General features: G+C 41.1%; 1 protein-coding gene across 1 annotated transcript in view; it reads right to left on the reverse strand.

Moving 5' to 3' along the window:
* Positions 1 to 27384, reverse strand: part of Trpm6 (transient receptor potential cation channel subfamily M member 6) — a 178923-nt gene that overhangs the window by 83049 nt on the left and 68490 nt on the right. Inside the window, exons 12-19 of the mRNA XM_021151275.3 lie at positions 23441 to 23575; positions 22271 to 22324; positions 13961 to 14101; positions 11825 to 11959; positions 9997 to 10277; positions 8141 to 8369; positions 5102 to 5254; positions 423 to 569 (exon numbers count right to left, since the gene is read on the reverse strand). Of these exons, the coding sequence (XP_021006934.1) occupies positions 423 to 569; positions 5102 to 5254; positions 8141 to 8369; positions 9997 to 10277; positions 11825 to 11959; positions 13961 to 14101; positions 22271 to 22324; positions 23441 to 23575 (1275 nt within the window). The remainder of the gene's footprint in view (positions 1 to 422; positions 570 to 5101; positions 5255 to 8140; positions 8370 to 9996; positions 10278 to 11824; positions 11960 to 13960; positions 14102 to 22270; positions 22325 to 23440; positions 23576 to 27384) is intronic.

The raw sequence follows: 27384 nt of genomic DNA on the forward strand, positions 1-27384 counted from the left end.
AACAAATCGGAGACTGGTCTCAACAGCTGCCGTTTCAACATCAGGAGGCAGTCGCAGGAGCATGCCTACAAGTTACAGGCCAGCCTGATCTACATCTGCCCAGTGATTTCCAGGCTGGCAAGGACATAGACTGAAAGCCTTTGCCAAGTTAAAAACAAGAGGAAGAAAAGTAGTAAGAAGACAAGGTTGGTGAGAAAGGGATTCTTCAGGATTCTTAAAGTGCAGCCAGTCTCCCCTATCCACACTTCCCTTGTCTTCTTCCAACTCTCCCACCTGCCTACTTTGTCAACTCTCCTTCTTTTTAAGTGAAATTTCTAAAATGTGATGACATTTTTTTATCTCAGGTGAGCAAATGAGACATAGCATTAGTAACAATATTATGAGCTATTAATTATCATCAACACAATCGTACTGCGACCAACCGTGTAGAACCAAAACTTGACAAACGGAGCGCTGTAGAACTCATAGACTCTCCTGGTCCAGGGGAGGCTCTGGGGCACATTTCTTAAGTCTAAATGCAGAGATTCATCCAGTTTCTCATCGGGGCCTCTTTCCAAATCATAGTCTTTCTGAAAAATAAGCAACAGTCTTGTAGACTAGAGGGTGTAACTCAGTGGTAGACTTTTTGGTTCAATTTCCTGATCTTCTGCCACCAATAAAGAATAACAAACAATACTAACTATATCTACACACACACACACTTTTTGAGACATAGTCTTACTATGTAGCCTTACTTATATATCATATATATCCCTAGCTGGCCTGGAGCTTTAGAGATCCACCTGCCTCTGGGTCTCCAGTGCTGTGTTTAAAGTCATTCACCACCACAGGCTGCCATCATTATGTCTTGTTGAGACAGCTAATCTTGGTTATCAACTTGAAAGACCTGAGAAAGGGGACTCTCAAGTAAAATTGCCTCCATCAGATTGGCCCGTGGGAATGTGAGGGGGACTCGTTCTTGATTGCTGATCTATGTAGGTAGGCCCAGCCCACTGTGAGCAGTGCCATCCCTGGGCAGATGGGCCTGAGGTGTATAATAATGCAGCTGGCCTTGCTGTAACCCACTAATTCTCAGTCATGCTTGTTGTTTCTCTCTTGCCTGCTCAACTGGTTATTCATTTTAAATCCCTTTTCTCCTTTCCACATCTTTTGCTATTGATCCAGGCTGACATTCTTATCCTTTATGGCCTTGATGGCTGTGCTGGTCTATGTTCTTCTTGATTCTAGCCTGTCTTTTTTTTTTTTTTTTTTTTTTTTTTTTTGCATTTCTATTAGATATTTTCTTTATTTACATTTCAAATGTTATCCCCTTTCTTGGTTTCCACTCCGAAAACCCCCTATTCCCCTCCCTTCTCTCCCTCCTCACCAACCCACCCACTCCTACTTCCTGGTCCTAGCATTCCCTACACTGGGGCATTGAACCTTCACAGGTCCAAGGGCCTCTCCTCCCATTGATGGCTGACAAGGCCATCCTCTGCTACATCTGTGGCTGGAGCCATGGGTTGTTCCACATGTACCCTTTAGTTGGTGGTTTAGTCCCTGGGAGCTCCGGGAGGTCTGGTGGGTTGATATTGTTGTTCCTCCTATGGGGCTGCAAACCCCTTCAGCTCCTTGAGTTCTTTCTCTAGCTCCTCCATTGGAGACCCTTTGCTCAGTCCAATGGTTGGCTAAGAGCATCCACCTCTGTATTCGTCAGGCACTGGTAGAGCCTCTCAGGAGACAGCTATAACATAGCCTGTCTTCTTATGAAACTACCATATGAAATGAAGGGAGTGATTCTCCTACCATCTGCTTGTCTCATTATGCTGGTCATAAACATTCAAGGGTTCTCTAGTGAGTAAAATAGAGTGATGTTGTCTCACAAGACATACAAGAGTCTCACAATCCTCTGTGTTTCCAGACATGACTGTAAACACTCCCTGCTTGTCCAGTATCCTCCCTAACTACAAGTCTAGCCAAACCACATCACTGGCCTTGCTTACCCTCTGCCTCATGCTCTATCTAGCTGTTACCGATTCCTATGCTCTATCTAGCTGTTACGGATTCCTAATCCTCACCGCTAGCCCTACTGAGAAGGGTCATTCCTTTTCCTCCCTGGGCTTGCCACTCTATTGTCTTCATGCAGCTTATTCATGGGCTAGTTTAAGCCACAGAGGCTGTGCTTTAAGAGACTAGCAGTTGAGCAATTTAAATTTCTCTTTAGAAACTTATTTTGCCTGGGGAAAGTTCCCAAAAGAGTTCTAACTTAGCATGGCTGTGGGTCCACGCAATCGTAGGTACTCAGAAAGTTGAGGCAGAAGAAATCACTTGAGTCCAGAAATTCACAGCCATCCTGGGAACCATAGCAAGACAGTGCAACACATACACACACACACACACACACACATGCACACACACTCAAGGGGTGGATAATGAAATCTCACAGAGGAAACACAGTATCTGATAACACAGCTTCAGCTCCCCATCGGAACAAAAAGGCCCTTTACTGCTATAAACGTAGTACCACAAAGACACACTAAACGACATCTGCTCATATTGCTGACCCCAGCTTCCTCCCAGTATATACATTGTTAAACCATGTTCCTCCGCTAATCAATTACATTTGCCTAATTAGCATTATGAAGTCTTATATAGCCCACCAAATCTGCCAGGCAAAAAAATTAATAAAAATTGAGACAAGTGTAGTCAATAATTTCTGCTTAAAATGAATCCAAAGAGTAAAAAAAAAAAAAAAAAAAAAAATTCGTTTTTATGATTGGAAGCCATTCATAATAGAATGTACTCGAACAACTATTTCACTAAGTGTTTCAGACTGAAAAATGCTAAAGTTTTGTGGATAGTTTCTTGAAAATAATCCCATCATGGCTGAGGCCACATCTGCCTTAGTTTCAATATTCACTGAATTAATCAGTTGATAGGACCACATTAAAACCACGTAGGGCCCAGCAAAGTGGATGCTCACAGTCAGCTATTGGATGGATCACAGGACCCCCAATGGAGGAGCTAGAGAAAGTACCCAAGGAGCTAAAGGGATCTACAACCCTATAGGTGGAACAACATTATGAACTAACCAGAACCCTGGAGCTCTTGTCTCTAGCTGCATATGTATCGAAAGATGGCCTAGTCGGCCATCACTGGAAAGAGAGGCCCATTGGACTTGCAAACTTTATATGCCCCAGTACAGGGGAATGCCAGGACCAAAAAAAATGGGAATGGGTGGGTAAGGAAGTGAAGGGGGGAGGGTATGGGGGACCTTTGGGATAGCATTGGAAATGTAATTGAGGAAAATATGTAATAAAAAAATTTTAAAAACATAAAAATAAACCACCTAGGGAACAACTGCTCTAGAGGGACACTAGTCAGGGGGGTTCAAGAATTTAGTAATTTTTTTAATGTTAAGAGGGCACGTTCTGTTCTGTGAAGAAACTCTGAGTCTCCTTTGAGAATGGTTCTGAGAGGAAAGCGCCAGTTCTCCACAGCACCTTCAGTGATGATGAGTCCATCTTTCTACAAAATCTGCCAGAACCAAAAGTGGAACTGTATTCACCGGCAAACGACCATCCCCATCCTGGGAGATCTGCATGTGCGTTTTGAGAAGCTGGGTAGGTAAGGAACATCTTTTTGTCCCGGTTTATCTTCAAGCAGCACAGGAAACCTGGCCTGCACAGACAAATGGGGACTTTTCCAAGCAGAGTACCTCTGCCCCAGGCTTTGTGTTATCTCTAGGAGCAGGGTCATCACTGCCCTCCTTCTCTTTGATCGGTTTGGACCTTGGACTGACAGAAATGTAACCACAAGACTAGCCCAGGCTTTTAAGAGAGTCCTCATGCTTTCTCTAGCCAATGAAATGCATGTAACTTCCTGGATTTCAAGGATTCAAGATGGAACTAGAAAGAAGGGAGGAAGGGAGGAGAGGGAAACACACACACACATACACACACTCACACACCTAAATAGGAGTAATATCTAAACTCCTTAATGACCCAGGCGAGATAGTTCTCCAGAGCGTCAGAATTCACAGATGTCCAGTCACCAACACATCCAAAAAACACTAGTCACAGTCTTCATTCAGTATTTGATGAATAAATAATACTTAAATAGGCAATTAAGTAGATACATCATATACACCCACGCACATCAGATAAGATGGCACTTCATTCAAGGTAAGCATCAGAGAAGATGTTTACCACACCATGGGGCAAAGGACAGCTTTATGAGTCAAGGTCAGAGTGGAGGCAAAGAGCAGAGAAAGCGTTCACAGCATTCTGAACTTCTGGCTGTGACCCTTGACTGCTGGGGAAGTGGCTACATCCCAGTGGAGAGCACACATAAGAAGCTTAGCAAAACTGCCCACAGCCACTGAATGGTGACAGATGACAAGTGGGGTGCAGCAGAGAGGATCAACAAAAATCTGCTACATTTGTTTTGGGTAAACATGTGTTGCAGAACACGTGTGGAAGTCAGAGGACAGTCTGTTTGAATCAATTCTCTTCTCCTTAATTCGGGGTCTGGGATTTGAACTCAGGTTGCCAAGCTTGGCTGCAAGTCCTTTTGCCCACTGAGCCACCCCTCTGTCCCATCAACATGAATTCTAAATGTGTGTCCTTTATCGATGAGAAGCTTACGGGTGTGTGGCAGTGCTAATGGAGGCTTCAAGTTATAAGCCCATCTATTCTGCCACTTCCCAAAGCAATGCTGAAACAGTTGTTGGACATGATGACTTTGTCATTGAAGCAGAAATGGAATACTTTTCTTTGCTTACATGCTCTACCTGTCTAGCATAGAACACAATGAAGATTACACAGAGAGATGCCTGATTGATGAATCAGCCCTGGGTTTTTATAATAATGTGCAACCCCAGGGCAATTTATAACTCCACTGGACTGAAACATTGGCCAGAAATTCAAAGCCATTCTGGGAAACTTAGCAAGGCAGCAGCATATACAGAGAGAGGTATGTGTTGGGGAGTGTTAATAAATACCCTGTTAATGTTAGAGAGACATGTTTTTAACAGATGCCTATTATAGATAAGCTTCGTGTTTGTGCATCTCTTTGCACAGTTACACCATGGAAACTCAGTTTCCTACGGTAGGGTACTCACCGCACAAGCACTTTCTTTGGTGTTACTCAGGCCCTGGTCACTGTAGTTCCATGTAAACTGGAAATCCTGGGACTGTGGAACATGTGACATCTCTGCTTTGCTTTTAAATTCCAATGTCAAAATCATGGGTGGTAAGAGGATACTGATGATTATCTACAAAGAGAACCAGATAAAGGATGAGCGGAGGACAAAGGACACAAGTACTATTGTAACAAGAGATGCCCTACAGTGGGGAGTCGGAACTTGTAGAGTCCACCTCCAGCAGAAAGGCAGGGCATCAAGTGGAGGGATGGGGTTGCCATCCCCCAGTCAAAAACTCTGACCCAGAATTGTCCCTGTATAAATAACTACAGGGACAAAATTTACAAGAGCCTGAGGGAAAGGAGGTCTGGTGACAGACCCAAATTGGAATCCAGCTCAAGGGGAGGCCCCAAGGCATAACACTATTTCTGATGCTATGGTGTGCTTACAGACAGGAAGAAGATCTGGTTCCTTATTCTAGTGTCTGTGGCACTAGGCATAAATGTGGTACATGTACATACATGTATGCAAACAGTCAGATAGATAGATAGATAGATAGATAGATAGATAGATAGATAGATAGATAGATAGATGGATAGATAGATAGATAGATAGATAGATAGATAGATAGATAGATAGATAGATAGATAGATAGGTAATACATTTTCAAAATGTAGATATACATACTTAAAATTCTTTCAGTTTTTTTATGTAAATATATGCTTCCCTGCGTGTTTGTCTGTGCACTGTATAACTAGGAGTATATGAAGTACCCACAGAGGCCAGAAGAGGGAGTTAGATCCCTAGGAACTAGAGTTATTGGCTGCCATGAGCAGCCATATCAGTGTTGAAAATCAAATTGGAGTCTTTAGGGAGGGCTACCCGTGCTCGTAACCACTGTACAATCTCTCCAGCCCCTACTTAAAAGTTTAAAAGTACACATAGCACACTTGTTTCCCCTAAGGGGGAAAAAAAAAACTGTACCTGGGTAGGCAGTTAGGAGCATTATTTTGTAATGACTACATGAACAGAATTTTATGTTCAATGTTTATATCCTTTCCAGAATAACAGCTTAAAATACTTACTACATTTGTGAAAACCAATTTTGTGGGTACTCTGTCTTTCTTCCAACTAAAGTTAGGCCTCAGCATCTTGGAATTCACTGACCAATCTGCCAGCCCATCCTCATGATTTCATAGACCAAAGCAAAGGCTTGCCAAACTTGCTTTCTGCCTCATGCTGAAATGACCTGCTAAGATTTGTTTTCAGCTGTGAAGACTCTGTGGGCTCTACTTCTAACAAAATTGTGTTTTCTGACTCAAATATATTAGTCCCCCAAGTATAGAAACACCTGTCAGGTGCACTCTGACAGCACCATGTTAGTTCTACTTCTGGGAAGGCCTCTGAACCCTTCTGCTTGGAAGAACAGTATTCCACCACAACAGGATGTAAATAACCTACTTCCAGGGAGAGGTTGGAGCCTGTCATACTCTATGATTTCAATCCGTTTTCCCACCCACATGGTACTCTATGGTGTTGCTACAATTCATCCACTTTGGACTGTTCTGACGAGGATACCCAACACTTACTTTGCAAATCTGCTTCATAGGTCAGTATGAATAACTGGACTGTTAGCACCCGAGAATAGTGGTTATTGGAGTTTGGGCACTTCCTACACCAAGCTGCCTTGTAAGGAACACATGTCTGGGGGAAACATTTAGACTTACCTTTCAATCACTTCCCTCACCCCACCCCCAAACACACAAATGCACACACACATTACAACATATATATATGTTGTAATATATATGGCAACATATATATATATATGCCATATATATATATGCCATATATATATATGCCATATATATATATATATATATATATATATATATGGCAAAACTCCACTAAGTTCTCAGAGACAGAATTTCTGGAAGGTAATGTTGGGGGGGAGGGAGCAAACAATGCTACCTCAGACTCTCTGCTGTAGCCTTCTCATGACCAAGCATTTGTAAGAGCTACTTCCAGAGCTGGGAAAGTAGAGGCAGACTTATTCTACCTCTGTTTCATCACTTCCAGATCTGATGTCAAAGGGGATCAAAGGAGAATTTTGGGAAATAATGGCTTTTTCTATGGTATTTTATGAAACCTTATGAAATAATTTTTGATTGGCATTTTTCATCTCTCTCTGATCTCACTGATATAAATTAAAATGCAAGTAGCCTCTCCTATCTTACATAAGATTTATTTTGTTGAGTTAGTTTATCTACCAAAAAATATATATATTTTATAATAGCCACTCTGTTTAACATATTCTAGGTTTTAAACACTGGACAAAGAACAAATAAAATGCAAAGTACAGTCTCGTGTAGGTCTTGCCAATAAGGGTTCATTCCCTCCTATTGAGTTTCACAGACATATATACTTGGAGGTTGACCAGATGGAAAGCTTTACACTCCGGGTCCACAGTACATGGTATAAATCTTAGACACTGAACTAAGGTATTCTTGCTTACATAACTGAAGAAGCTGAGAATTTAGACCTGATGAATGGTGTGAACAGTTGCTGCAAGAGAGCCTTATGAGGCAGCCAAGGAGTCCCGTGGCTAATTTTATTTATTTTCTTGCCTATTATTATTTATTTACTTTGTGGTGCTGAGGACCAAACCCACATCTTTGTGGATGTTGTTCAAACATTCTAAGCTATGCACGCAGCCCCTGAAAGCCTCGTTTCTGTTGGAATTCTCAGAGGCACTGTCATTTGGCACAGGGAGGTGTTGCTTGTATTTGCTTTTAACTCACAGTACCCTCTCCCAGGAACGGCTCTGTGATGGCAGAGCAGGTACAACCATCCAGTTTTGAAAAGTCACTCTGGCAAAGTGGTTTCCAGAGATTCCTAAGAATGAGTGATCTATGCACGTGCAGGAAACTACTGCTTGCCAGAGGTACCCACCTGGAAACTCAAAAGCACCGACCTTCACACCGCACTGACAATAGGACATAGGGCAAGAGAGTGTACCTTCAGCCAGGAATTTTTTCTCATTTTCAGACGCCCCATCCACATGTCTGTCAGCAGCATTTGGGTACAAGAATGCGACACAAAAGGGCGCAGACCTCCTGACACTGCCAGTTTCAAGCAGGTGGAATTACTCCAATTCTTGAGCTCGTAGGTCAGCAGCTTCATGGCCATCGGCTCGTTCTGCTTGAAGGCTTTCTCTAATATATCCAGGGCAAGCTGGCCAAACTGCCTGGTGACACGGGGGAGGCAAAGAGAGAACACAGGTGGGTCAGAGCCCAAAAAAAACGTCTTCAGAGATTGACGACGGCACACAGAAAACACCAGTGAACTGATCAAAACAAGACTAGGCTGGATAAGAAACATCAGCATAATCGCTGCCACCAGAAACTAAGGCAGCTGCTCAGAAATGGGTCTGTGTCTCATACAGAAGGAAGACAACTTGTATTTTCCTGGTGGCTCAGAACAGAAGTCAGTGTTTGTGACAGAAGCTATCCCATGCTGTGTGATGTGCTATATTCAGCCTGGTATAAGCAGGTCTACATGAAAAGACCTAATAGAGAAATTCTGACAAAAAACAAAACAAAAACACTGTGTCCAAGAAACATCATGGAACCATATATTTTATTATTATCATAATCATGATCATTATTATCATTATAGTTATTATTGTTCCTATTAATAACTAATGATAATTCTATTATTATTATCATTTTACAAAACCCTTGAATATTTAACAAGCTAGACCCAGAAACTCTCAGGAGATGTCCTAGGTGGCTTTCTTCTCTGAAAATGCTCTAGTTGGATAACTCAAGCACTACATCAGCTCCGTCCTTCACTGCACGTCTCTCTGTTCTCTGCCCCCAGATCTGTTGCACTTAAGTAATCAGGTTGGTGGAAACAAGTCCACTCCTTTGCATCCCCACCAGTTGCTTTCTGCTTCCCCAGCCTGAAAGACACCTAAGGTAAGCAGCCATCTTAGCAACATGGAAGACATCAGACTCCAAAGAGCTTCAGCGTCATTCATTTCAAACTCATCAAGAGTGTTAAGGAACTAAAGGCTGGTCTGCACAACTCAAAGGTAGTTATGCATGGGACGCAGATCTCCTGTATTACATAGAGTTCCTTCCAACCCTTAGGGACCCTTTACTACAAGAGTGCCTGAAGGATGCAGCGTGGTGGTTAATGTTGGCTGCTGGGTGAACAAGATTAAGGAAAACCTAAAAGCCAACATTATACTTTGTCTGTGATGGTATTTCCACAACTTGGCATGAGAGACTAAGTGGATTAGGTGAGAAATAGGCCTTTTCAAGGCCTATTGGATAGGCACTACCTGGTCTCTCAAGGGGCCCAGAAATGATAAGTACAGAAAATGAATTGGCCTCTGCCCCTGAGAGGTGAGACACCTGTCACCTGCCCTGGACACCATCAGTCCAGGCTCTGAAGCCTGAAGATTGCACCACACACAGCGGCAGCATCCTCCCCAGTTCACAGGCCTTCAGTGAGGATGCCAACATCGATGCTGCTGGTTGCAACATCGATGGTTCTGGAGCCTCTGGACATGGACTCGGCCATGTTCCTCGCATTCCTGGGTCTCCAGGCTCCACAACGTTGTGTTAGGAATTCTCAGCTACCATAACCGCTTAAGTCAATTCTCTTACAACCCCCTCCAATAAAACCATTTATACAGCCTACTGGTTCTATTCCTGTAAAGGAGGATGGAGGCAGAGGGCAGAATGCTTGAATAAAATACACAATTCTAAGCAAGTCTATTTATCCTCTGATAAAAAATGACAGAGAAAAACATGTTTCTACATTCTCAAAACTGTTGGTGTTTAGTGTGAAGAGAGAAGACCTACTCTGAGTAATTTTTCAACTCTTCTGAAGTATCATCCACCATGTTGCTCTCCTTGGCTTCCCGGGCCATGGCTCTGTAGAGGATACTAGCAATAACCGCCTTGACTGTGGCCTCCTCTCCATGCTGCCAGAAGAACATGGCCATATTCTGCCTCTTCATGAGCACCGCCCACACCAGAAGGTCATTGTATGGGTAGATAAAGCCAGAAGCCTCGGGTTCCTCTGACAGGCTGGGTCTTTCTTTGGACTTCTTCTTTGATTTTTGAGAGTCCTCGGGCTTCTCCTAATGCAAAGGAAAACAAAGTCCTAAGGACTCAGATGCATGATGTTCAGCTAAATGTAACACAGCTAAAAGTATCCTAGAGATACTTTTTAAAATAACTGCTACCTATGTTAGAACCCAGCGCTGACCAAAAAAGAAAGCAAAAGGAACAAAGAGCCCAGATATCTACCATAGTGGAACAGTTAGTAGAAACTATCCAGTAAGCCTGACCCAGTGTGCCCACTGTCTAAGGGCGTACAAAAGTAATCAGCTGGGGATGGAGCTCTGTAGCATGGTGACCAACTGATGGGCACAAAGCCCTGGGCTCAATTCCCAGAAATAAAACAACGAAACAAATAAACCAACAAAACTACATGTTTTATTGAACTACAATACAGAACTTAGGAGGTTAGGAGGACAGAGTTCAAATATCATCCTAACTCTGCCATTAAACGTGGTCTCCAAAGCATGTAGAATGTCATAGGATAAGCCAGCCAGCACAATGTGCACTTCCATGGTAATCTATTTGGGTAAGTAAGAATTATATTTTAAAGTTCTCTACTTCTCCATTAACAAGGTGATTTGTCATTGTTACTTTGAAGAGTGTCACTGGTGCTTCCAGCCACACATTCAAATGGATCCGTTGGCTTTATTTTATTCTGCAACATTGTTCCCCTCGGCAAGCTCACCCTTTCCAGCTCACCCAATAGATCACCCAAATTCCCTGTGTGCCTTTGTACAGCTTCCTTTCTCTGAATTGGTGCCTTGTATAAGGTTTACCACCTTGAGAAATGCAGAACTATTTCTCAGTGACCATGTCATCCACCTCTACCTGCTCACCTTCTCAACTAAACCAAACACTCAGCATAATGCTTCAAAAATAACAGAGGTTTTTAAATAATTAGTTGAAATTTCAAGGCATCCTATCAAAAACTATTAGAGTGCTTCTCCTGTCTTTTGATAGATTAAAAAATATCTGCTCATTAATGGTAACTAAGGGCCATGCCAACAGCAGTGGGAAGGAAGCATCTTCCAGCCAACAACTCATGATCTCCATGGAAATACTTAAGCAAAAGCACTCTGCCCCAGAAAAGAGTAGGCTAAAGACCCACAACCAACATCTTTGTTATACTGAAAATTATGATAAAACTAACTTGCAGAAAGACTTTGTTGAGGAAAGGAAGATACAAAAGGACCACCTCCCAAGAACAGGAGCTACAAAGGGTGTGGCAGCTTGAGTGCGGAGGTTAAGAGTGTCATGGTAGGCTAATGAATACTTAACACCATGGCATACACAGCCTGCCTCAGTCATCAACTGCACAGGGCAGAGGTGAAAACAAGGAAGAGAACCTGAGGGGCAAGCACAGACATTCACTGGGTTGTCAGGGGCCTGTACTGCTGAAGACCAGCAGGATCAGCAGTGATCTTTGTGAATAACATCATGTGTTTATTTATGATGCTGGGGAATGATTCTTCATTGGCACTCCCCTGTCTCCAGTGTCAATAAAGAAGTCATCTCAGTCTGCAAAACTAACTTTGTTTTCAACTCTACCAACAAAGGAGTGTACCTTGGATTTGTAGGGCTGGGCTGTCCTGAAGAACTGGGAATGCAGTGTGCTTTCAGAAGACTCCTTTCTATTTCTCAATGAATGTCTCTGATGAAGAGAGTGCTGGGAGAGGCCCTGAGCAAAGCTGCTCACACCCTGGTATATATTGTCATTTTGTTTATTAAAGAAAACAAGAGAGAGATAAACAAAAAAGGTTATTGTAGTGCTATCATTTTCTTTCCAGACTACAATGAAAGATAAATATATGTCTTCTCAAATACTCAACACTTCTGTCTCTTGTCCAGGGTTAATAATTAATGTCTCTGGAGATTATTCACGCAATAGCATCTCCTAGTCTCCTTCTGATAAACACTATTTCCCAACATCTGAGAAAGCATACTCTTTTGTTCCATATTACGCATCTGAATTCCTTTCCTATGTGGAAATTCCTTAAGAGTCAATATATGTTCTAGCCTCAACTCTAGTTCAAAACAGGTAGTAAAATTTTATAGTGTTGATAAGAAGAAGTTTCCATTCACAAGGTTAAAATGAAGTTAGAAAGTTCTGGAATTTTTCCAGGTGATATATGATATCGCCATTGCATGGCCATCAAATGAAGCATCAGCAAGGAGAAACAGAGATAAATTGGGACTGATTTAAGAGCCTGGGATACAAACCATAGGTTTTGAAAACCCCTTCACTTTGTGTTCTATGGATAAAAAGTGAACATAGAATAAAGTCAGTACTTCAGAGAAAACACCCAAGTTATTTTCATCATTATTGTAATAGAGAATTAACCATATCAACATGCTAATAATAATAATGAATATTGTTGCTAAGTCACTCAAAGCTTGCTCTGTAACAAGGATTGGAGGGTTGTTGGTATTCTCACAATTTTATGAACAGGACATTAATATGCCTGGTTCTTAGACAGAAGAGTGGGAACACAGAGAGATTATGTTTCATATACCAAGTAAGGAAACAAATAGGAGTCTATGTCAGACCATGCTACTCCACACCATGTAGCTGCACCATGGTCTGCTTGCAGTCTACTCTGAAGCATCATTTTTTATCCTTAGGGGAAAGCAACTAGTGAAATGGGACATATCATATTGATGGGCCACTTACGGAAAGAACAGGAATAGAGCCTCTTATTAAGCAGGGAAACGGCTTCACCAAGGCTGTATGGTGACATTGTCCCCACTGCTGTATAGCAGTGTCACTCTTTTTAAAGGCAGTGGCTGACACTGGGTGTCTTTTAGCCTCCAAAATCTTAGGAGAGGTTAATTCCTCCACAAGATGAGGGTTTCCATGTGTTTTTCATGGTTTGGGGGTTGCTCTGTTCACTTCCTAAACTTAAATGGGGTTATCACTTCCTCCAATTCTTTATAAAGGTCCAAAGTAGCTGGATATCCTTCATGGAACCTTCTCTCAAGCCACATTCCACTCTCATCCCTGTCCACCCATGACAAAGGTCTCAGCGTTGCTGAAGAACACCGCCCTGAGATCTGAGCACTGCATTCTCTGTTAGCACTCTTCTCTCAACATCCGTGTCCAGTGATCTTTTTCTGGTGTCTATATCTCTAAAAAGAATGAGGCTCCCCTGGCTACAGGTCTATGATGGCAACTCTGCCTTTGCAATCTTGGTACCCCAAAACTATGACAGAAAACATATTCTCATCTTTCAAAGCATCTCTCTTTTAAGCTCATTCCATTTTTATCTTCCAAGATACTCATTTCATGTTTAGCCTAATATTCAGTCGCCAGACTATAGGCCATTGTTAGTTTACAGAAGTAAATCTATTAAGTGTTTGACCTTTGACCACTTTGTCTACAAGAGGAAAAAAAAAAAAAGCACCTGCTCTCTCGCCAGATTCATCACAGCGCTTCTATGTCAATATAGCACACACAACATCCTGCTTTATATTGTGAGTAATTTATTCAATCAATATATTTCTTAGAAAAGTTTTTTATTCATTTCATGCCAGCATGAAAAACATTAGCACAGTACTCTATGTACATCAGGAGACATATGTCCTCAGGTAGAAGGCCCATTACAGAAGCTACTGCCCTGGGACTCCATCAGCCATTTTCCTAAAACCGTGATTCGAAATTCCTTGCCCACTCATTGGAGCACTTTCCAACCTATTGCCTTACCTTGTGTTTTCTGTAGAGGTTGTTGTAGAGAACTCTGAAACTTTTCCTAGTGTAGCTGCTCCGATATGCTCCACCAATGAGGTACTCTATTACCAGACCAATGTCAATGAGTGTTATTCTGTAGCTCGAGAGAAGGGTGTGCTGAAAAAAAGAACATGAAGTCACACCTTCCAGTTTTCCTCTCCGTCTCTTTTACCATGCTCTCAGAAGACAACAGTTAACTTATCCATCCTTTTCTCTTCAGCATATTGAGATATAGTCTTAGAAAATAATTTAGGCAAGTCATTTTGCTATAGCTTACATCAATGTAACTTATATCAGCATAGGCAATTTTGCTTACTGTAAATTTGCCAAGTTAACATGTTCCTTTCGTCTGACTCTCCAACTAAGTCAACAGAAGCAGAAAGTCCACACTCTATGCAATGAGAAACCAAGCATTAAAAAATGACAGAACTCGAGCCATCTTGGCTCCCAGGTCCCTCAGAGACCAGTCTGCACAGGTCAGCTCACAGACTGCGAAGGGTGAGCAAGTGGACTGCAGAAGCAACACAGCTTCTGGGACAGACCCCATTTCAGGCTCCAGACATCCAGGCACCTTCCCTGTCAGAGGAGAGGTGTCCACCTGGGAGGGCTCTGCTGGAGCACCTGGGGGAGCCATCTTGGGTCCCAGATCCCTCAGAGACTAGTCTGCATAATTGAGAGTGCAGACTGCAGAAGCTACAAAGCTTCTGGGAAAGGCAGAAGCAACACAGCTTCTGGGACAGACAGGCTCCAGATATCCGGGCACCTTCCCTGCCAGAGGGGAGTTTTCTGCCCAGGAGGGCTCTGTCCACCAGAGCAGGTAAGAGAGCCATCTTGTATCCCATGTCCCTCGGAGACCAGTCTGTGCAGGTGAGCGTGCAGACTGCAGAGGCAACACATCTTCTGGGACAGACCCTGTTTCGGGCCTTCATCTCCAGCCAGGAGGCAGGTCTGAATGCCAGATATCTGTCCACCTTCCCTGCAAGAGGAGAGCTTGCCTGCAGAGAGTACTCTGACCCACTAAGACTCAGGGGAGAGCTAGACTCCCAGGTCTGCTAACAAAGGTTAACAGAATCACAGGAGGAACAAGCTCCAACCAAAGACAACTATAACAACTAACTCCAGAGATTACCAGATGGCAAAAGGCAAATGTAAGAATCTTACTAACAGAAACCAAGACCACTCACCATCATCAGAATCCAGAACTCCCACCTCAGCCAGTCCCGGATACCCCAACACACCCAAAAAGCAAGACTTGGATTTAAAATCATATCTCATGATGCTTGTAGAGGACATCAAGAAGAGCTTTAATGACTCACTTAAAGAAATACAGGAGAGGTCACCTTGGATGCGGAGTCGGCAGACACCCCCAAGGTCCCTAGAGGAAAGTTTCTGAGCCAGACCTCATTTCCGACTCCAGACATCTGGGCACCTTCCCTGCCAGAGGAGAAGTGTCCGCTCCGCCCAGGAGGGCTTTGCCAGAGCACCTGGAGGCGCCATCTTGGATCCCGGATCCTTCTGAGACTAGTCTGCACAGGTGAGAGTGTGAACTACAGAAGCTAACAGCTTCTGGGAGAGGCCCTGTTTCTGACCTTCATCTTCTGCCAGGAGGCAGGTCTGAACGCCAGATATCTGTGCACCTTCCCTGTAAGAGGAGAGCTTGCCTGCAGAGAGTGGTATGACCACTGAAACTCAGAGGAGAGAGTTAGTCTCCCAGATCTGCTAATAGAGGCTAACAGAATCGCAAGAGGAACAAGCTCTAACCAAAGACAACTATAACAACTAACTCCAGAGATTACCAGATGGCGAAAGGCAAACATAAGAAACTTACTAACATAAACCAAGACCACTCACCATCATCAGAACACAGCACTCACACCTTGCCCAGTCCTGGGCACCCCAACACACCCGAAAAGCTAGACCTGGATTTAAAAGCATATCTCATGATGATGGTAGAGGACATCAAGAAGGACTTTAATAACTCACTTAAAGAAATACAGGAAAGCACTGCTAAAGAGTTACAAATCCTTAAAGAAAATCAGGAAAACACAACCAAAGAGGTAGAAGTCCTTAAAGAAAAACAGGAAAATACATCCAAACAGGTGATGGAAATAAACAAAACCATACTAGACCTAAAAAGGGAAGTAGACACAATAAAGAAAACCCAAAGTGAGGCAACGCTGGAGATAGAAAACCTAGGAAAGAAATCTGGAACCATAAATTCGAGCATCAGCAACAGAATACAAGAGATGGAAGAGAGAATCTCAGGAGCAGAAGATTCCATAGAGAACATGGGCAAACAATCAAAGAAAATGCAAAATGCATAAAGATCCTAACTCAAAACATCCAGGAAATACAGGACACAATGAGAAGACCAAACCTATTATAGAAGAAAACTTCCCAAACCTAAAGAAAGATATGCCCATGAACATACAAGAAGCCTACAGAACTCCAAATAGACTGAACCAGAAAAGAAATTCTTCCCAACACATAGTAATCAGAACAACAAATGGACTAAATAAAGATTGAATATTAAAAGCAGTAAGGGGAAAAGTTCAAGTAACATATAAAGGCAGGCCTATTAGAATTACACCAGACTTCTCACCAGAGACTATAAAGCCAGAAGATACTGGACAGATATTATACAGACACTAAGAGAACACAAATCCAACCCAGGCTACTATATCAGCAAAACTCTCAATTACCATAGATGGAGACACCAAAGTATTCCATAATAAAACCAAATTCAAACATTATCTTTCCAAGATTCCAGTCCTTCAAAGGATAAGAAAGGGAAAACACCAACACAAGAATGGAAACTGCACCCTAGAAAAAGCAAGAAAGGAATCCTTCAACAAACCTAAAAGAAGACAACGGCAAGAACAGAATCCCAACTTTAACAACAAAAATAACAGTAAGCAATAATTACTTTTCTTTAACTTCTCTTAACATCAATGGACTCAATTCCCCAATTAAAAGAAATAGACTAATAGACTGGCTACACAAACAGGACCCAATATTTTGTTGCCTATAGGAAACAGACCTCAGGGAAAAGGGCAGACACTACCTCAGAGTGAAAGGCTGGAAAACAATTTTCCAAGCAAATGGTCCAAAGAAACAAGCTGGAGTAGCCATTCTTATGTCGAATAAAATTGACTTCCAACCCAAAGTTATCAAATAAGACATGGAGTGGCACTTCACACTCATCAAAGGTAAAATCTACCAAGATGAACTCCCAATTCTGAATATCTATGCTCCAAATACAAGGGCAGCCACATTCATTAAAGAAAGCTCCAAGCACACATTGCACCTCACACAATAATAGTGGGAGACTTCAACACCCCACTCTCACCAACGGACAGATTCTGGAAACAGAAACTAAACAGAGACACATGAACAGTAACGGAAGTTATGAAACAAATGATTTAATAGATATGTACAGAAAATTTTATTCTAATACAAAAGGATATACCTTCTTCTCAGCACCTCATGGTACCTCTTCCCAAATTGACCATATAATTGGTCACAAAACAGGCCTCCACAGATACAAAGATATTGAAATTATCCTAGGCATCCTATCTGATCACCATGGACTAAGACTGATCTTCAATAACAACATAAATAATAGAAAGCCAACATTCACATGGAAACTGAACAACACTCTCCTCAACAATACCTTGGTCAAGGAAGGAATAAAGAAAGAACTTAAAGACTTTTTAGAGTTTAATGAAAATGAAGCCCCAACATACCCAAATTTAGGGGACACAATGAAGGCGCCCTAATAGGAAAACTCATAACCCTGAGGGCCTCCAAAAATAAACTAGAGAGAGTGTACACTAGCAGCCTGACAACACACCTAGAAGCTCTAGAATTAAAGGAAACAAATTCACCCAAGAGGAATAGACAGCAGGAAATAATCAAACTCAGGGCTGAAATCAACCAAGTGGAAACAAAAAGAACTATTCAAAGAATCAGCCAAACCAGGAGCTGGTTCTTTGAGAAAATCAACAAGATAGATAAACCCTTAGCCAGACTAACTAGAGGGTACAGGGACAATATCCTAATTAACAAAATCAAAAATGAAAAAGGAGACATAACAGTAGAACCTGAGGGAATCCAAAACATCATCAGATCCTTCTACAAAAGGCTATACTCAGCAAAACTAGAAAACCTGGATGAAATCGACAACTTCCTAGACAGATACCAGATACCAAAGATAAATCAGGATCAGATTAATGATCTAAACAGTCCCATTTCCCCTAAAGAAATAGAAGCAGTTTTCAATAGTCTCCCAACCAAAAAAAGCCCAGGACAAGATGGATTTAGTGCAGAGTTCTATCAGACCTTCAAAGAAGACCTAATTCCAAATCTTCTCAAACTATTCCACAAAATAGAAACAGAGGGTACTCTACCCAATTCATCCTATGAAGCCACAATTACTCTGACACCTAAACCACACAAAGATCCAACAGAGAGAGAAAACTTCAAACCAATTTCCCGTATGAATATCGATGCAAAAATACTCAATAAAATCCTCGCAAATCAAATCCAAGAACACATCAAAACAATCATCCATCATGACCAAGTAGGCTTCATCCCAGGGATGCAGGGATGGTTTAACGTAATCCAGGATATAAACAAACTCAAAGACAAAAACCACATGATCATCTCGTTAGATGTGGAGAAAGCATTTGACAAAATCCAACACCCCTTCATGATAAAAGTCTTGGAAAGATCAGGAATTCAAGGCCAATACCTAAACATAATAAAAGCAATCTACAGCAAACCAGTAGCCAACATCAAACTAAATGGCGAGAAACTTGAAGCAATCCCACTAAAATCAGGGACTAGACAAGGCTGCCCACTTTCTCCCTACCTATTCAACATTGTACTTGAAGTTCTAACAAAAGCAATTCAACAACAAAAGGAGATCAAGGGAATACAAATTGGAAAGGAAGAAATCAAAATATCACTATTTGCAGATGATATGATAGTATATATAAGTGACCCCAAAAATTCCACCAGAGAACTTCTAAACCTAATAAACAGCTTCAGTGCAGTAGTTGGATATAGAATCAACTCAAACAAGTCAATGGCCTTTCTCTACAAAAAGGATAAACAGACTGAAAAAGAAATTAGTGAAACAACACCCTTCATGATAGACACAAATAATATAAAATACCTTGGTGTGACTCTAACTAAGGAAGTGAAAGATCTGTATGATAAGAACTTCAAGTCTCTGAAGAAAGATATTGAAGAAGGTCTCAGAAGATAGAAAAATCTTCCATGCTCATCAATTGGCAGGATTAATATAGTAAAAATGGCTATCCTTCCAAAAGCAATCTACAGATTCAATCCAATCCCCATCAAAATTCCAACTCAATTCTTCACTGAGATAGAAAGGGGAATTTGCAAATTCATCTGGAATAATAAAAACCTAGGATAGCAAAAATTCTTCTCAACAATAAAAGAACTTCTGGTGGAATCACCATGCAAGACCTAAAGCTGTACTACAGAGCAATTGTGATAAAAACTGCATGGTACTGGTACAATGACAGACAGGTAGATCAATGGAATAGAATTGAAGACCCAGAAATGAATCCACACACCTATGGTCATTTAATCTTTGACAAGGGAGCTCAAATCATCCAGTGGAAAAGAGACAGCATTTTCAACAAATGGTGCTGGCACAACTGGTTGTTATCATGTAGAAGAATGGGAATTGATCCATTCCTATCTCCTTGTACAAAGCTCAAGTCTAAGTGGATCAAAGACCTCCACATAAAACCAGAAACACTGAAATTAAAGGAAGAGAAGGTGGGGAAGAGCCTCGAAGATATGGGCACAGGGGAAAAATTGCTAAACAGAACAGCAATGGCTTGTGCTGTAAGATCGAGAATCGACAAATGGGACCTCATAAAATTGCAAAGCTTCTGTAAGGCAAAAGACACTGTCAACAAGATAAAAAAAAAAAAAAAAAAAAAAAAAAAAAAAAAAAAAAAAAAAAACGGCCACCAATTAGACTGGGAAAGGATTTTTACCAACCCTAAATCTGATAGGGGATTAATATCCAATATATACAAAGAGCTCAAGATTCTGGACACCAGAAATTCAAATAACCACATTTTATAAATGGGGAACAGGGCTAAACAAAGAATTCTCAACTGAGGAATACTGAATGGCTGAGAAGCACCTGAAAAAATGTTCAGCATCCTTAATCACCAGGAAAATGCAAATCAAAACAACCTTGAGATCCTAACTCACACCAGTCAGAATGGCTAAGATCAAAAATTCAGGTGACAGCAGATGCTGGCGAGGATGTGGAGAAAGAGGAACATTCCTCCATTTCTGGTAGGATTGCCAGCTTTTACAACCACTCTGGAAGTCAGTCTGGAGGTTCCTCAGAAAATTGGATATAATACTATCAGAAGATCCAGCAATACCTCTCCTATGCATATACCCAGAAGAAGTAGCAACTGGTAATAAGAACACATGCTCCACTATGTTCCTAGCAGCCTTATTTATAATAGCCAGAAGCTGGAAAGAACACAGATGGCACTTAACAGAAGAATGGATACAGAAAATGTGGTACATTTATTTACACAATGTAGTACTACTTAGCTATTAAAAACAATGAATTTATGAAATTCTTGGACAAATGGATGTATCTGGAGGATATCATCCTTAGTGAGGTAAACCTCACTAAGGATGATAAAGGATGATAAAACAAAAGAAGTCATTAGATATACACTCATTGATAAGTGGATATTAGCCCAGAAACATAGAACACCCAAGATACAATTTGCAAAACACAAGAAAATCAAGAAGAGGGAAGATCATACTTCATTCCTCCTTAGAATAGGGAACAAAATACCCATGAAAGGAGTTACAGAGACAAAGTTTGGAGCTAAGATGAAAGGATGGACTATCCAGAGACTACCCCACCTGGGGATCCATTCCATAATCAGCCACCAAACCCAGACACTATTGCATATGCCAGCAAGATTTTGCTGAAGGGTCCCTGGTATAGCTGTCTTGTATGAGGCTATGCCAGTGCCTGGCGAATACAGAAGTGGATGCTCACAGACATCTATTGGATGAAACACAGAGCCCCCAATGGAGAAGCTAGAGAAAGCACCCAAGGAGCTGAAGAGGTCTGCAACCCTATAGGTGGAACAACAATATGAACTAACCAGTACCCCCAGAGCTTGTGTCTCTAGCTGCATATGTAGCAGAAGATGGCCTAGTCGGCTATCTTTGGGAAGAGAAGCCCCTTAGTATTGCAAATTTTACATGCCCCAGAACAGGGGAAAGCCAGGGCCAAGAAGCAGGAGTGGGTAGGTAGGGGAGCAGGGTGGGCAGAGTTTATAGGGAACTTTTGGGATAGCATTTGAAATGTATATAAAGAAAATATCTAATAAAAATACTCACTAAAAAAAAAGAAAGAAAGAAAAACCTTAAAATTTGAAAAAAAAAATCCTGTGAAAATAAATTCAAGCACATTTTAAAAAATGACAGAACTCTTAAAATGTACTCTGAGTGACAAATGAAGACACTTGAAGTTTTCAAGATTTGCTTTGTTTTATTCAACATTCAATGAGAACACTCTGAGCAAACCATACACAAGGATATTGAACCATCCTAACTCCCTGCAATAGGGCTTAGACATACTAAACCATTGTTTGCACCCCTAAGAGGCCACTGATACTCAAAACAATGTCAATGGAAAACATCTGAAATCACACACTTGGCATCAGCAAAAGACCTGTGCTGCTGGCCTTCTACGTGGCTGTGTGATGACTATAATCCACTGGGTGGATGGTCCGCTGATTATTTTTCTTTGCTTATTTTGATTGCTTCTTTCAGGATGGAGTCAAATATGTAGCCCAGCCTGTCTATACAGCCTAGATTCTCATGCCTCAGCCTCCTGAGAGCTATAATTATAAGCATGACCCACAAAATCTAACCTGTTTGCTTTGTTTTTCTTTGTGAGGTGGTGACAATGGATCTTAGGGTCTTACATGAGCATTGTGTCACTGAACTACACCCCTCTGAGCTATGTTTGCCATGGCTTGTGTCACTTATTTGATGGGCCGAACTTTAAAACCAAAAACAAAGTGGGAAAACAAAGAAGAGTAAAATTTGGTGAGTAAGGTATTCAGAATCCTATTTACAAAGAGTAAATAATTCACAGTAAAATCCAAACCTACAGTTTACAAACTTTCATTCTGCCATCTCAAAGCTAAGGTAATACTCAAAGAGTATTTTCAACTTTCATAGTTAGGTTACCTGCTTTACATCTTGGACAAGATGACGCAAAAATTTATTAGTTGGTCCTTGTTTCTGTGATTAAAAACAGAAGAAAAAGAATCATTTCATTTAATGATCATGTGCTGGAAGCAGCTTATTTCAGAACATAGGTAACACAAAATATCAAAAAATTTTAACATCTTTGGTAATGAAGCTTAGACTACTTAATCCTAAAAGAAGAGGTTCCCTAAGATCATTCAAAAAGTTTTCAAAGCAGATACACAGAGAGAAACAATAAGGATATTAGGATATTGTGTGGTAAAAACCACAAATTCTGAGCATTTTTACTTTTAATATATGTATAAATTCTACCAAATAATCACATCTCTTTGAACACAAATACATTCTATCAGTTGATATTTTGTTGAGTCCTTATGACATTTAGCTTCCTAAACTGTTCAAGGAAGTGTTCACAGTAATAGAAAATGGGGAGTAACACATATCCTAAATTTAACTAGCAGTGTGAAGGTGTGTGTGCTCAGAAGCTACAAGTATTTCAAATTCTAGAAGGAGATCACTGTTAACTAACTGGAACAATGAGAAAGTCAGCGGTGAATGTTCATTGAGGAGAGGACATTATTGAAAGGGACAGGAAGGAACTTGGCATGAGCAATGGTCATTTTCACAGTGGAGAAGCAAGATCCATTTCAACAAAGAGTTTTGGATAGAGAAGTTTTAAGAAGTTTTTAAAAAAGAAAATCTTCTATTTTTGTATCTGTTTTGTGTGTTTGTGTGTGTGTGTGTGTGTGTGTGTGTGTGTGTGTGTGTGTACAAGTGTGCACACATGGAAGTCAAAGAATAACTTGCTGAAGTCAGTTTTCTCCTTCCACTGTTCAGGTCTCAAGGGTTGAACTTGGTTGTCAGCCTTGGCCACAAGTGCCTTTACCCAGTGATCCATCATATTGGACCAAGAGCAACACATTAATAGTAGCTTTAGGTCAAGATACTCCACATAAAATTTGTTCTTATTCATACTGCTGTCTATGTCTTAAAATAAATTGGAATTGGTAAGGTTGTGACTTAAGTTGGACAGTAAATCTACATTTCTGAAAACGATGTTGGTACACGAGCATTGGGGAAGATAGGCAAGCCCTAAGCTAACTAGCAAACAACTCCTGAGCAAGTTGACATGAAGTATTCCATACTCACTGTGTTATAGAGCTCTTCCAGCCGGGGGATAGTGAGGAAGCGGTGGAGGTTCACCCCATTCTCTATCAAAAGTTTCACAAAGTCCACTCGATCCATCACTAAAGCATCTAGCATTGCTTGTTCTAGAGCACCAGGCTTTGGGAGGTACAAAGAAGGAAGAGGTATGAAAACAATTAACATTCCACTCGGTGGTGGCGCACACCTTTAATCCCAGCACTTGGCAGAGGCAGGCGGATTTCTGAGTTCAAGGCCAGCCTGGTCTACAGAGTGAGTTCCAGGACAGCCAGGGCTACACAGAGAAACACTGTCTCGAAAAACAAAAACAAAAAAACAAAAAGGAAACAATTAACATAAGAAAAATAAGAATAACTCTACATAGATGTTATCATTATAAAATATAACCTTCCTAAGAAATGTTCAGGGCCTAACTGAAGATGTAGTCAAGAATGATTCACATTTTTGTATAAGAAAAAAAACAAACACTGTAACACCCTCAACATCTCTCAATCTGACGATGAGTCTTAAAGGTAATTGTAATGAAAATCTAAGCTTTTCTGGGTTTGCTTTTAGTTTGAACATGGAAGTAAATGTTCATTAGTTCATTTGACTACTGGATTTTTTTTAATTTTTGGTTTCACTTTTGTTGTTTGTTCATTTGTTTGTTTGGGTACCATCATTCTTCCATTTAAACGTTACCTGGTTAAGGGATATAAATGATATAGTGGACATTTTCATTTAATATTCCCCAATCAAAAATTCTACTAAAACCATAGCAGAGGGATTACTTTGAACAAATTGATTCACAAGTACCAGGCAGAAGGGGAGGATGGGGGGGTGCAATTGGAGGAAATGAGAACAGCAGTGTAAAATGTGGAAAGCAGTTGGTCAAGTGATGGTTAACTCAACAGTCCACTCAAAGACTAACAGTTGAAATGAGAAGCTTCAAAAGCCACACAGATCTATGCCATATAAAAGCAGCACCACAGAGCAGTTCAACATGCTCAGTCTAATGTTGAGGCCATAGTGGAACTGTTAGTAGAAACTACCCAGTAAAACTAACACAGTGTGCCCACTGTATAAGACATTCAAAAGCAATCAGGTGGGGATGTAACTCTATGGGTGAGCAAATGATGTGGACAAAGCCCTGAATTCAATTCTCAGAACTAAAACAACAACACAAGAACAGCAACAACGTCTCTGAAGAAAGAAATTATAGAAGATCTCAGAAGATGGAAAGATCTCCCATGCTCATGGATTGGCAGGATCAACATTGTAAAAATGGCTATCTTGCCAAAAGCAATCTACAGATTCAATGCAATCCCCATCAAAATTCCAATTCAATTCTTCAACGAATTAGAAAGTGCAATCTGCAAATTCATCTGGAATAACAAAAAACCTAGGATAGCAGAAACTCTTCTCAAGGATAAAAGAACCTCTGGTGGAATCACCATGCCGGACCTAAAGCTATACTACAGAGCAATTGTGATAAAAACTGCATGGTACTGGTATAGTGACAGACAAGTAGACCAATGGAATAGAATTGAAGACCCAGAAATGAACCCACACACCTACGGTCACTTGATCTTCGACAAGGGAGCTAAAACCATCCAGTGGAAGAAAGACAGCATTTTCAACAAATGGTGCTGGCACAACTGGTTGTTAACATGTAGAAGAATGCGAATCGATCCATTCCTATCTCCTTGTACTAAGGTCAAGTCTAAGTGGATCAAGGAACTTCACATAAAACCAGAGACACTGAAACTTATAGAGGAGAAAGTGGGGAAAAGCCTTGAAGATATGGCCACGGGGGAAAAATTCTTGAATAGAACAGCAATGGCTTGTGCTGTAAGATCGAGAATTGACAAGTGGGACCTCATGAAACTGCAAAGCTTCTGCAAGGCAAAAGACACCATCAATAAGACAAAAAAAACACCAACAGATTGGGAAAGGATCTTTAACTATCCTAAATCGGATAAGGGACTAATATCCAATATATATAAAGAACTCAAGAAGGTGGACTCCAGAAAATCAAATAACCCCATTAAAAAATGGGGCTCAGAACTGAACAAAGAATTCTCACCTGAGGAATACCGAATGGCAGAGAAGCACCTGAAAAAAATGTTCAACATCCTTAATCATCAGGGAAATGCAAATCAAAACAACCCTGAGATTCCACCTCACACCAGTCAGAATGGCTAAGATCAAAAATTCAGGTGACAGCAGATGCTGGCAAGGATGTGGAGAAAGAGGAACACTCCTCCATTGTTGGCGGGATTGCAAACTTGTACAACCACTCTGGAAATCAGTCTGGTGGTTCCTCAGAAAATTGGACATAGTACTACCGGAGGATCCAGCAATACCTCTCCTGGGCATATATCCAGAAGATGTCCCAACCGGTAAGAAGGACACATGCTCCACTATGTTCATAGCAGCCTTATTTATAATAGCCAGAAGCTGGAAAGAACCCAGATGCCCCTCAACAGAGGAATGGATACAGAAATTATGGTACATTTACACAATGGAGTACTACTCAGCTATTAAAAAGAATGAATTTATGAAATTCCTAGCCAAATGGATGGACCTGGAGGGCATCATCTTGAGTGAGGTAACACAATCACAAAGGAACTCACACAATATGTATTCACTGATAAGTGGATATTAGCCCAAAACTTAGAATACCCAAGATACAAGACACAATTTGCTAAACGCATGAAACTCAAGAAGAATGAAGACCAAAGTGTGGATACTATGCCCCTTCTTAGAATTGGGAACAAAACACCCATGGAAGGAGTTACAGAGACAAAGTTTGGAGCTGTGATGAAAGGATGGACCATCTAGAGACTGCCATATCCAGGGATCCATCCCATAATCAGCTTCCAAACACTGACACCATTGCATACACTAGCAAGATTTTGCTGAAAGGACCCAGAGATAGCTGTCTCTTGTGTGACTATGCCGGGGCCTAGCAAACACAGAAGTGGATGCTCACAGTCAGCTATTGGATGTATCACAGGGCTCCCAATGGAGAAGCTAGAGAAAGTACCCAAGGAGTTAAAGGGATATGCAACCGTATAGGGGGAACAACATGATGAACTAACCAGTACCCCGGAGCTCTTGTCTCTAGCTGCATATGTATCAAAAGATGGCCTAGTCGGCCATCACTGGAAAGAGAGGCCCATTGGACCTGCAAACTTTATATGCCCCGATACAGGGGAATGCCAGGGCCAAAAGAATGGGAATGGGTGGGTAGGGAAGTGGGGGGGGGGTATGGGGGACTTTTGGGATAGCATTGGAAATGTAATTGAGGAAAATACATAATAAAAAATATTAAAAATTAAAAAAAAGAACAGCAACAACACATACTCTATTGAATTACAATGCAGAACTTAGAAGGCCATGAGGACAGAGTTCAACTTTAGCCTTAGACAGTCTAAGCACCCTTTTCAAATTGTAATGGAGTTCAGGGTACACAAGGATTCTGTAAGTATGATGAGTTGATGACTTAAGAAAAGGCTCACCCTTTACCACAAGCAGAGAGGCTTGCACCCTCTAGCTGGCTCAGAGATTTCTTTCCTAGCATCATCACTAATGGAATAGAAGACATGAATGTGCTCACACTGAGAGGAGTCCCCCAGCAAACAGCATCAGATGACCTTTTTCTGAAGTTCAAACTCACAGGGCAAAAAACATCTCCCTGTCTGTCTTCACCCTTAAGTAAAATGTTAATGCAAATGGATCAAAAAGCTAGTTGGAACCAAATAATTCAGGAGGAATGGCTCAAAAGGACTATTAGGAATAGTTTCAGATAGGAAAAAAAAAATAAGATTTATTCCTGGTGCCATTGAACACAGAGGGAAGAGTGCCCACTCAGCAATCAAATGTACTCTTAGGAATTCCTAGACTAACCCTGTGCTACCAGAAAAGAAAGGCTTCACTGAGTCTGA

The sequence above is a fragment of the Mus caroli genome, unplaced genomic scaffold (assembly GCF_978045245.1).
Source record: "Mus caroli unplaced genomic scaffold, Mus_caroli_1 scaffold_20, whole genome shotgun sequence".
Lineage (NCBI taxonomy): Eukaryota > Metazoa > Chordata > Mammalia > Rodentia > Muridae > Mus > Mus caroli.